Raw genomic sequence first — 12,452 nt, 5'->3', positions numbered from 1 at the left:
GTAAGAAAGATGTCAAGTTTCAGGAGCAAATTAAACACATCTGATGATCTGCATTACCACACAGATGTGGAAATGACTAAATTTAAACTAATCTCTAGATCTTGACAAGTTGGATTTTGGTTGACTTTTTTCTGAATGTTCTTAAAGAAAATATTAGAACATTTACTGATATATATGGAATCACTTTAGATATTTTTAGGATTATTTTTTGTGAGATTTTTTTATTCATTTTTTGAAAATATTTACAATTTTTATTTTTTTCTTGCCAAATTTGGGGATTTAAAAAAAAAAACTTTAAGGGAAACTTAAGGATTTTTCACATTTTTATAAATTTAGTAAAATTTTTGATTTTTTTTTCACACAAAGGAACAATATTTTTTTGGTGCTGTAACTGAGGACAACAGTAGTGTTTATATACAAGGTACACTCAACAAAATGTAAATGCAACACTTTTGTTTTTGCTCCCATTTTTTATGAGATGAACTCAAAGATCTAAAACTTTTTCCACATACACATTATCACCATTTCTCTAAAATTTTGTTCACAAATCTGTCTCAATCTGTGATAGTGAGCACTTCTCCTTTGCTGAGATAATCCATCCCACCTCACAGGTGTGCCATATCAAGATGCTGATTAGACACCATGATTAGTGCACAGGTGTGCCTTAGACTGCCCACAATAAAAGACCACTCTGAAAGGTGCAGTTTTGTTTTATTGGGGGGTCCACTCCTCTTCAATGGCTGTGTGAAGTGTCTGGATATTGGCGAGAACTGGTACACGCTGTTGTATACGCCGATCCAGAGCATCCCAAGCATGCTCAATGGGTGACATGTCCGGTGAGTATGCTGGCCATGCAAGAACTGGGACGTTTTCAACTTCCAAGAATTGTGTACAGATCCTTGCAACATGGGGCCGTGCATTATCCTGCTGCAACATGAGGTGATGTTCTTGGATGTATGGCACAACAATGGGCCTCAGGATCTCGTCACGGTATCTCTGTGCATTCACAATGCCATCAATAAAATGCACCTGTGTTCTTGGTCCATAACAGACGCCTGCCCATACCATAACCCCACCGCCACCATGGGCCACTCCATCCACAACACTGACATCAGAAAACTGCTCACCCACAGGACGGCACACACGCTGTCTGCCATCTGCCCTGAACAGTGTAAACCGGGATTCATCCATGAAGAGAACTACCAAATTCCCTGAAACGCCTTTGGAGACGGCTTATGGTAGAGAAATGAACATTCAATACATGAGCAACAGCTCTGGTTGACATTCCTGCTGTCAGCATGCCAATTGCACGCTCCCTCAAATCTTGCCACATCTGTGGCATTGTGCTGTGTGATAAAACTGCACCTTTCAGAGTGACCTTTTATTGTGGGCAGTCTAAGGCACACCTGTGCACTAATCATGGTGTCTAATCAGCATCTTGATATGGCACACCTGTGAGGTGGGATGGATTATCTCGGCAAAGGAGAAGAGCTCACTATCACAGATTTAGACAGATTTGTGAAAAATATTTGAGAGAAATGGTGATATTGTGTATGTGGAAAAAGTTTTAGATCTTTGTGTTCATCTCATAAAAAATGGGAGCAAAACAAAAGTGTTGCATTTATATTTTTGTTGAGTGTATGATTATATATTAGATTTGTAATAAAATACATATTTTTGCCCCCTAAATTCTTAACATCCTCCCACGTTAAATGTAATCTACTCACAAAGCTGGAAGCAGATGAGCCGGACAGGAATTTAAGCTTTGGAGAAAAGTGAGATGTGGATTGTATGAAAATGGGATTGGAATTCAATATGAGACGATGTCCCTATTTAACCCACCGCGGGATTAGACACGGATTTAACATGTGGTTCAGCACTTTCCCCTTTTCATAGGAACTGGACTCTTTGCAATAAACGACAGCTTTAAAGTCTACGATTTTGGTTGAAAAAAAATAAAAAGGAAAGGGAAAAAAAGGGTTAAGATAGCCGGGTTCAGATTTCTATTCTGCTCCGAGGCCATTCGGTGACCCCTCGCTAATCGTTCGGACTTTTCCGCTCGGCTTCGTCACTTTCCGCCCTCCTCATATTAGTTCCCACGCACTCTTCTTTCCCTGCGCCGTGCTGAGCTGGAAAATGGCTGTGTGCGAGAGCAGGGAGTTATGAACGGGAAAAGAAAGACAGAGCGAGAGAAAGACGGCGAAGTGAAGAAGTGAGCCAGAGGTTTTTGCCACAAGTTTAACGCGCACCGAGGAGCCGCCGAGTGCAGATAAAAGCTCCACACGGACTCTTCGTCGGCTGCTTTGACGCGTTGAGAAAAGCTCCGGGAGCCAAAAGTGAGAAGAGTCAAGAAATATCCGCGGGTGAGTTTTTTTTCCCCAAAGTTATTGCACATTTCCAGTACAGCGAGGCAGCAGCCCACTGTACTGGAAAATGGTGGAGGCGCAGCAAGTGTGCTTCACGTTCACATGTACACGCCGCCGACTTACTGTAGTAGTTTTAAACTTTAAAACGCGGACTTTTTCCTGCTACTTTCATGTTTTTGCGCAGTATGAAATCTTTTAGCAGTCTTGCAGCGTGTTGCTCGGTGCTTGTCGACAGTGTATCCAAAGCTGAGCCCGTTAAGTTACAGTGACACTATTATTAAGCTGCTTTTTGGCTACTTTTTTCCTCTTTTCACATTATTTTTGTACATTTTTGCGTGAATATTGCAGAAATGACTTTTTAAACTAACTAGCTAGTCGCACCTGAAGTTTCTTTAGAGCACATTTTTTATCTTAATGCTTAAATTTAAATGTTTAATATGTTGGAAAAGTTGTGTTTAGTGATAAGAAATGTTGCAGTGTGTGTCCTGTGTATGTAACAGTAGTAAATGCATACCACAGTGTCTTTACATTAGAAACTACGGGAGACCATGCAGAGTGGAGGCCTCACATAGCTTTAAGGCCTGACAAGATGGGTGTGTTACATCCCTGGCTTTAGGATTTGCCATACATGAAGGAGTTAATGGAAATTGTAAAATCAGCTGTGTGGAGACCCCCTCTCTCTAAGCTTGTAATTACTGAATCCAGCATTATGCAACCAAATGTCAGCCGTCCATTTTTTTTTAATCGGTGTTGAAGCATGACTTGTGGCAAAAACCTTCCCTCTTTTTATTCTTCCTAAATGTTTCATAATACTCGTTTCAGTTCAAAAGCCCCCAAAAGAAAGTGCAGCGTCGGCAAATGCCAAGTGTCACCTCTCAGAGGGGCTGCAGAAACTTCCAAGTTCCACCACACGCAGTATAGCTGTGGTTATTTTGGTTATATGTCCTGCAAGCTTGGGGGACCCAGTAAAACTGAAATGGTGTTATTTGATCAAAATAGCAGCAGAATAAGGCCTCAAGGAGGGTTTGGTTGTGGCGCCAATGGAAACGCAGCACACTCCGGGCTGTGATTCACACCGAAACATCTGCTAACTAATCAAAATACGGCTTTCCCAAATTCCCAGAGACATAAATCATCCTATTTGCAGTCTTTACCTACCGCCCCCCGCCTCTATTTGGCCACATGTTGCCCACTTATTGACTGCTTCTTCCTACCGTTCACGAATAAGAAGCGTGCCATAAAATATCTTGATTGTGTCAGACTTTAAAGTGATAAACAGCCAGACAAGTGCTGAAGGTGGCATTTAATTTGAATTATTGCATCACCAACCAAGTAAAACCAGCTCCTTATTAATCCGCGTGTGTCTCGGTGGGATTAGTATTTGATCAGATTTGTGTTTGGTTTGTGTTGTAACGGAGTCTGCTGTTTGCTGCCTGCGTATTACCATGTTAAGGCCAGATAGTTAGTTTGAGTTCAGTTTTATGCATTTATTTCTATGATTGGGGCAAATGCAGTCATCTAGGTAAAAGAAACAGCTCATTTACAACTTAGTAGATGTTAAAAAGGGTCTGTGATGCATTCAAGGGGTGCTTGATCAGGTTTTATTTCATTGTTGGTGTGAAAATGTTAAAATTGAATGAATTTAAGGTAGCATATTAAGCTGGTTAAAGATTGGCCTCTTATATCTTCTGACAAATGCGGTCTTGAACTGTGGAGCCTTGTGGCACGGTGGACTTTTCAGAACAACGCCGTCTCAGTGCTGAATAATCCAGCAGATGTTTCTGTTTGGCAAAGTGAGCTTTTTCAGCTTCGTTGATGGCAGATAGAATTCAAGTGAGCGTAACTTTAAAAAATCATAAAACACCTAAGCTTCCATTTTAGGCTGAAAAATAAGTCCTCACAGGCTCCAGTGTTGTTGGCCTGTCCTCCCTGCCTGTGGCGCAGCAGATTTTTCAGATCCATGTGGACAGATGGCCCGAGGCCAGGCTGCATGCATGGACGCTCTGTAGTCAGTTCTTCCCCAGCAGGGCCGTAAAGGGCCAGCACATACCCGACACAAATGCTGGAATTACTCCGTGTCGACGTAAATGTCTGAATTTTATGCCTTATTGGAAGCTACTTAAAGACAACAGAAAAATGTGGACACAGACACGGAGGCAGAGAGCAACCTGTAACCTTGCAGTATGTCAGTGCAATCCTTTTAAAATAGCTAGATAGATACTTTATTAATCCCGTGGGAAATTCAGATGTTCAGCAGCTTACATGCAACAACATAAATAACAAAAAGACAGGCAGCTTAGTAAAATTAACATGAAAGGTTAGCATATACTCTGAAAAACCTGCTGTACGATACCATAAAAACACTTCTAATTTTAAAATCTATAGAAATTCTAAATGCAATTAAAATTCAATATACAATATTTCAAGGTACAGTGATTTTAAAGTGAATTTGAGTGATTTAAAGTCACTTTGACAGGTAGTAGGAAAACAGCTGTATCAAAAGCAAGCTAAGGCTATATTCTTAAATTTGTCAACTCTTAAGCTCTTTTTATTAAGAGATGGGTTTCCCTTTTAACCTTTAAAGATGAAGTAGCACCTGCAGGTTGACCTGAAAGTCATGATTCATGATGAGGTGACAAGTGAAAGATGGCCGACACACCTTCAGCTCTGCAGAGAAAGTCGCTCATCTGCTTTGGTAGCTGTTAGCAGAAAGAAATTATCTGACATACATGCTGAAGTATGCTTCATGTTGGTTTTCAGATTTACCATACAAGGGTCAATTTTTGAAAAATAGACCTTCTCTTTTACAGTTTTCTGCTCCATATTCATCAATAATAGGTAATAAACTATCAAAGGCTTGATTGACTCAGCTTACACATCAATGGTACCATTTTTATTCCATGTTTTGTTGTTTGCTAACCATACTACCTTAATCAGTAACAGGCTTGCAAATCCATACTAATTTTAGTTTTTTCTCATGAGTAGAAGTTACATGTATAGCTAACTGTTACTGCTGACCAAGAGGACAAACTGACTGATGGGGAAAAAAGTAAAAGGAATTTGTCTTATCTTGGTAATATGAGGGAGAATGAGACATTTAGTCAAGGGAGACAATGTCATAAAAATATGAAAAATAGAAGCGAAGACATAGTTTTGTGCTTCCCATTCTTTTGGAAAACTGATGATGTTAATTACACCATATCAAATAATTCACTGTTTTCTTCTACCTGCTGGTTAATAGTTATTATTTAAAATATTATGTTGATTAAACAAAATGTTCCCACCATTACAAGAGACATCAATGAAAGAATTTTTTTTTTTACCAAAAAAGAGGTTTAGGTTTCATTTTAACTGCTTTATTTTAGATTCGGTGTGGTCATCAGGGGGTGGAGCAAGAGAAACATGGCATTTTAGGGGGAACTCTCGACTTTTTTGGTGTTTTAAAAAATATTTTTAAACTTTCTTTTCTCCTTGTTTTTTTTTTTTTTTGAACAAGAACGTTTACACAACAACTGCATGTTTTAGTGTTTTGCTTATGGATCATTTGAAGTTTGATGTAAAATGTACTAGAGTTTGGCTTGACCCATATGAAGCTACACTGATGAATTGCCTGGTGTGACATTAGGGCCAAAATTAGCTTGTTAAACGATAAATCAGAATCGTGTATATGTAGACTGGTAAGTCGTAGGCAAACTAGGTTTTAGAACATTTTGAAGTTGTGTGTGACATATAGCCTCTAAAATTCAGTCAGACAAACTCTAATAATGTACAATAATGTGTAGCAGGGTTGGTCAGTATGACAGTATATTAGGGCTGAACAGTTAATCAATTTAAAATCAAAATCCCTGATTGAAAAATGGAATTAGCATATAGGATGTATCTTATGCAGCACATCTGATTCTGGTTTTAAACTGACATGATGGTGGTTGTACAAATTTACACTGTGCTCCTCATGCTTTTGAGGGGATATAATGCACTAACGCTCCGTCACATGTTTTAAATCTATTACACAGTAAAAATTACAATACATATCAAATCACAATATTTTTCACTGTAATCGCAATTGGATCTTTTCCCAAATCATTGTCAGAGATTCCCATATCGGTTATACAGACACTTAGCAAATGTGTAATTTACTACAACTTAATATCATAACATTATCATTCACCTTGTTGAGGGCTGTATTCATATCACTACGGATATACGTGATGGATTACTGAGCTGATTATTTGTCAATCTCCCAATTATCCTATTTATATTAATTTATTTGGCTGATAATGCCAGATAATAGTAAAAAAAAAATCACCGTTATTGTGGTGGCCCCTATGAACAAAGCACACCGTAGAGAGAATACACTCTCAAAAACACGCTTCAGATACAGAAAAAACATAGCTACATAGACAAGAAGGCCAAGATGAGCAACAGTGGACAGGCAGAAATATGTGTAATATTGCAGAAGTATCTGTAATGCAGCAAAAAATATCGGGAATGTTGAAAAAGTATCTGTAGCATTTCAAAAATATCTGTACCGTTGCAGCGTATCCAAATTGAGCTAACTTATGCTAGCATGCCGGACCATTACCTGTGTAAAAAATGTTGCAAGTTTCCGTATTTGTAGCGTGTTTCCCTAAATGTTTCTGTTTTCTCTTGTCTGTGTACTTTGTGTGTCCCTCAAATATTTAGTTTTGTTTGGACAACTTTAGTAATGCTAATGATATTTATTATTCTATCATCTACAGAAGAGACAAATTTATACATTTGGGGAAACTAGAATCACCAAATTTCTGTCATTTTTTTATTTTCAAAATATTTGCTGCTTCATTTTCTACTAACTAACGAGTTTCAGAATAACAATGTAGGTCTATTCATGTATGTATTAAGAGCCAAATAAAAATTATTTATATATGAAAAAATTGTATCTGTTCAAAAAAACGGAAATCGGTGTCACAAATTGAGGTTTATGCAATGTAAGGATGTGTGGTATTTTAATCCTGAAGCAATGTCAGTAGCTGCACCATCGCTTAAGAACGTTAGTGATGCTCAGAATAACTCATTTGGCATTTTACATTATGCATTCTGGTGTATAATGAACAGGTCAGAGCTACACTGGCTGTCTAAACACATCGAGAGTCATTTGACGTCTGCAGACTAAAATCCAGATGCCATTTTGAGTTCAGACTACGTCCCGCTTCCTTCCACAAAAATAAATAAAATATAAAATATAAAATAATGAATATGAAACACTAATGATTTATAGTGACTGTGGAAGTCTGGTCACACTTGACATTGTTAAATTGATGTTATAACTGACAGATATTGCATTATTAATTGGTATAAAGTCACATTTGAGTGGTTTTGTTGTAGTTTGGCATCATGTTCTTCTTTTTCTGAAAGCTTAAATTCTTTTTTTTTTTTGCTTGCAACCACTGCATTTATCACCCTGTTAACTCAAAAAAACAAACATCATCTCCTTTCATCCCATTGCACAACTTCACCATGACTCATGGCGTGCCGTCCAATCACACACAGGCTTGACTTTTTCCATGTTATGTTTTACATCCTCACCCTGGGACGGTTTCAGTCAATTCAAATCATCATTTCATCAAATATCACCAGCGGTCATCACGGCTGCAAAGATGCAAACAGTCAGGAGTGTTGGAAAAGGTGTAGATGTTAGGGTCAGATGTTTGATCACTGCCTAGATACATTTTCTAATATTAGAACGTTTCCTTGATTTGCCCGGCTTCTCTGGTGACTGGAGAGCACATGGCCAGAGCAGCAGCCAATCAGAGCGCGGGATTAGCTTTCCCTCTCTCTAGCAACAGTGAGTTACTTGCTGCCTATTCATTAATTATTTTCCTGTGGTCTCCCTCAGCCGTTTGGACTCTGCTGATAGCAAAGTGCTCCGTCTCTCATTCTCACTCTGCTTTTCACTGCTTTCTGTCGCTGTCTGCGCAGACTGAATACAAAGTCTGAAAAAAGGAATGGATCCTCTGACGCTGAGCCTGCCAGCTGCTGCTGCTGTGCCGAACTGTGAGCTACTACAACACTCTGAGAGCTGGACTGTAACTGAGATGACTCCTGTCTCACCTCGTACGACTTTTTCTACTCTGGAACTGAATAGTGTAAGAGGACTGCTGGATAAGAGAGCTCCCTGCGCGGAGGGTTTTCGTCTGCTTCTTCCTTTTTTTGCTTCTCTGCTGCAGCAGCACTCTGACTATAAACAAATAAAACATGGCAACTGGAAAAACGACTGGACTTTTTCGCTGGCAGAGGATTGGGGGGGTCAGTTGGAGGCAGGACTCTGTGTGTTTGGGGGGGGTGAAGAGCAGGTGGAGAGAGGAGGGAGGGGAGTTTAGGGTTGGGGGGGGAGGGTTATGGTGGTGTGAGGATTGCGGGCTGTGGTTGGGTATGCCAGTGCCACGTGTCTAGCCTGGCACCTCTTGCTTCTCGACTCGAAGGATGTTGGACCGAGAGTCTGGCTGAGCCTGTCCGGCTTCTCTTTGAACCAAAAGTGGGGTGAGTTTTGCACTCTGCCGCATCCTGTTATCACAATAACTCTTAAAGCTTTTTAAAAAAGATGCCATCCTTACTCACGAAGGTTTGCAGAGAATGTGCGTTCGCTTTCGGAATGTCGAGGGGGGGAGAGAGGATAATGTAGACTAAGGTTCAAAAGCATGCACTTTGGCATTCAAAGACGCAAACCGGAGATTTAGGTTTATTTTTTATGCTTTCATCGAATCGTAGTCAAGCGTCTGAGATGCATCACTCCAAACATTGTCCGTTTATGCACATTAATGAAATGATGGCACAACATCGGGCCTCGCAAGCCAGGCCTGTGGTTATTCGGATTTGGACGTTTTGGGAAATTGCCCCAAATACACTCTTACCGACATACCAGAATAAAACTTGCATCCACCTTTCTGTGTCTTTCACCTTCCCTTTCTACCTGCTTCTTTTCCTCATTGACATCCTTTCATCCTGTCCAGTGGGGTTAATAGAACCATTGTCCTTGGTTGGTCCACAGACCACAGATGTCGTACTTAATTTGGAAACGATAATCTCTCTCTTCCTCGCTCCCCATCTCATCCCTCAACATAGTTGCCATTTTAAAATTTAACTTAGCAGCATTTAGAATTTTTTTTGCCCCGCTTTATCTCGGATGGCCAAACAGATGATTTTTCCATATCTTGCTATGGATATTATAATTTAATGTTTTTCGATTGCAGAAATTTAGATTTTATTTTTAAAAAAGTCAGTGTCTGGTGGATCGGTTTAATAGAAGCAATCATTCGGATCAAATTTAGTCTTTATAACTGCAATGTTGCTGTTATACGATACAAATTGCGCACTTGTGCGTGGTATTTCATTGGGCCTAGCAATCATCTTAATCAGAGAATATTCGTTACATGTCCGTGAATTGACCTTTTTGCTGTATAAAGATACGATGATATGACTGACTAGAAGTAGTGTGATTTTATTGTCTTTTAAGTGGTGGTTTATGATGTGGTGCCAGTCTCTGGTTGCTCATTGGCTATCTGTTCAGTATTCTCGAGTGAAATAGACTTGGCACAGTATGATTTACCTATTTTGACAGAATGAAGTCGAAAATATTTCTGAGGCAGTACAGAGCTGCCTCTTTTCTCTCCTACGTAGAGGGAACTGTTACAAAGGGTTCTGCATGTTTTAGAAAATTCTGGTTGCCCTACAGCCGAGGTGCAGCTCTTCGTTTCCTTTGCACGCTCAGCCTGCGAAAACCCTTTCTTCGGGTTCTGTTAATCGTACATGCTGTCGTGCAAGTTGAAGGGACGTTTATTTCACAGTGAAACTTCTTGTTCCTGTGGAAACTGTGATGCGTCAGTTCAGGCTGTGAGTGTGTGAATGTAGAGTGGAGGGAATGGAGGCTCCTGTCCAGGGACCCAGTCTGCTGTTGGTTATGACGCAGCAGCATCATCCGATCTCTCTATCCTAACTGAAGACTGCACAAATGCATGGAGCTGTCGCAGTTCGCCATTTTCATGCACCGCTTTAAGCTTCGTTTCACATAGGTCTGCGCTGCTTTACTTATGGCTATTTACCGAATAGAATCGGCCTTTAGTGACGATTTATTGTGATTTTTTGCGTTTGTGATTGTTATTTTTCGACAAATTTCAAACCTTTTTCTTCTCTTTTCTTGTTTTTTTTTTCTCGTTTTTGTGTCGCACAGGTCGGTCACAATTCCTGCCCAGAACGTGTTGCAGATCTGAGAGAACCGGACAGGATTAAAGACCTTCCCACTCTGCCGTTCGTCCTCCAATCAGACCACCTGATTTGACCGCGGAGACCCAACGACGCAGGGCCCTCGACTGGAAAAATCTTTAGCCAGGCTGCTCCGGTAGCACCCAGACAGCAGGTTTTTGCTGCTTGAAAGAGCATGTTGCCAACGCTCTCCCTCTGCTCCATCATCTGGCTCAACCGGGGTATCAAGCTGAGGAAAGTGCACCAGTCCAGCAACACCGGTCAGGTCTGAAACCGCTGCCACTGCAGACCCAACAGCAGCAAAGCGCTACCTTAGCAACTTTTAAAAATGCTCCTAAGCTTCGGGTGACTTCCCCTCCTCCCCTCACTCCCTGACCTGACCCTTTAAGCCACTGTACCAACACCAGACTTTAGTGACTCAGCACTCATTTTTGGTTTTCCGAGGAGGATTTCTGCATAGCTCAAACCCTGTCGTTGCAGTGGGACTCGGGCTGCACCGTCTAATCCTCTGTTCAGTGGCCATTTTAGTTTTTGACTCCATTACAAAATGGCGGCGGAAGGTTTCCAGTACCGTGCCCTCTACACATTTACCAAGGACCAGGAAGAGGACTTGGACCTGCAGCCGGGAGACCTCCTGACAGTCAGCAAGGCCTCTCTGATGTCCATGGAGAACTACCAGGAGGGCTGTGTGGAGCAGCCCGAGCGCCTGGGATGGCTGCTCGGGTACAACGAGCGCACCAAGCAAAGAGGCGACTTCCCCGGGACATATGTCGAATACGTGGGACCCATCAAGATGGCGCTTCCATCGAGTCAGCCTAGATCCCAGCGACCTCTCCCCGCCGCTCCCAGACCAGAATCGTCTCAAGGTAGGACACATTTTACATATATTTTTATCTGTAATGTTTTATCCCACAATGCGCTAATGCAGTCGGTCAGCCATTTTTTGCAATGCGTCATAGAGGTTAATGATACGCCCGTAGCACGTCGCTTTTGAAAATTTATCAGTGACCTTTCCCTATATAGTTGCAGTTAGTTTGTACGTGATCAGTACAACATTTTGCTGTGACTTTGTGATGCCTGGAAATTTTATTGCAACGTAACTTATCTTCTGTGTTTTTATTTTTTTATGCGCAGATCAAAATTTTGATTAGTACTGTACAGATGTTGCATGCTTTCATGTTTAATTATGTTTTGCTTTTGAGCTGTCTGTGCACTGAAGCTACTGATTCAGATAGCAGCGAGACAGTAGTTAGTTTACACCCCCTTTACACAAATTTACATGTGCCCAGCTGTTGTTGGTGTAGTTGGTATTTTGCTGTCGACCACCTTGGGAGTTAGTTTTGATAAGGCTCTCACATTTGGCCGTGACCTCAAGCTGACCCTTTAATCTATACTTAAAACACGTCATAAGCCTTACCTCTTTGGAAGCACAGCCAACCAAACTCTGTGCTGAATAATAAGGGGCTAATCCATCTACTTACCGGACTCTCCCAGACTCTACAGGTCTGGCATTGATTCTGTCTGTCTGTGTGGCCCCCTTCACATTCAACATCAACATGTGTCTTTGGTGTCTAAACTGCATCTGGGCTTATCTGCACAAAAATGCCTGCCTCTCCTTTGCTGTGGCGTGCTATTGACCCCCTACTCAGTATGGGTACAGGACTGTGCAGGCGCTGATTTCAACTAGGCGTGTCCAAGTTACAGATATCAGGAGCATTTTTGGCACTCAAAATTTTAATTTGTTTTCCAAAAGAGGGGTGCTTGAGTTTTGTACAAATGAAGAGTTACTCAACAGTTCATTGAATACAGTGTCAGTTTTTTTTTTTTTTAGCTCGGGGATAAGTGCTC

General features: G+C 41.0%; 1 protein-coding gene across 3 annotated transcripts in view; it reads left to right on the top strand.

Annotated features, from left to right (window-relative positions):
* Positions 1-2,099: 2,099 nt before the first annotated feature.
* Positions 2,100-12,452, top strand: part of pik3r2 (phosphoinositide-3-kinase, regulatory subunit 2 (beta)) — a 40,558-nt gene continuing 30,205 nt past the window's right edge. Inside the window, exons 1-2 of one of the 3 annotated variants that reach the window (XM_051953547.1) lie at positions 2,100-2,363; positions 10,573-11,470. In XM_051953547.1, coding sequence (XP_051809507.1) covers positions 11,152-11,470 — 319 coding nt within the window. In that variant the 5' untranslated portion in view covers positions 2,100-2,363; positions 10,573-11,151. Of the gene's footprint in view, positions 2,364-8,741; positions 8,886-10,283; positions 10,415-10,572; positions 11,471-12,452 lie in introns of those variants that run through there. The other 2 variants (XM_051953546.1, XM_051953548.1) reach the window with 2 other exon arrangements.

The sequence above is a fragment of the Acanthochromis polyacanthus genome, chromosome 9 (assembly GCF_021347895.1).
Source record: "Acanthochromis polyacanthus isolate Apoly-LR-REF ecotype Palm Island chromosome 9, KAUST_Apoly_ChrSc, whole genome shotgun sequence".
NCBI lineage: Eukaryota > Metazoa > Chordata > Actinopteri > Pomacentridae > Acanthochromis > Acanthochromis polyacanthus.
This window is presented reverse-complemented; position numbering and strand designations above follow the sequence as displayed.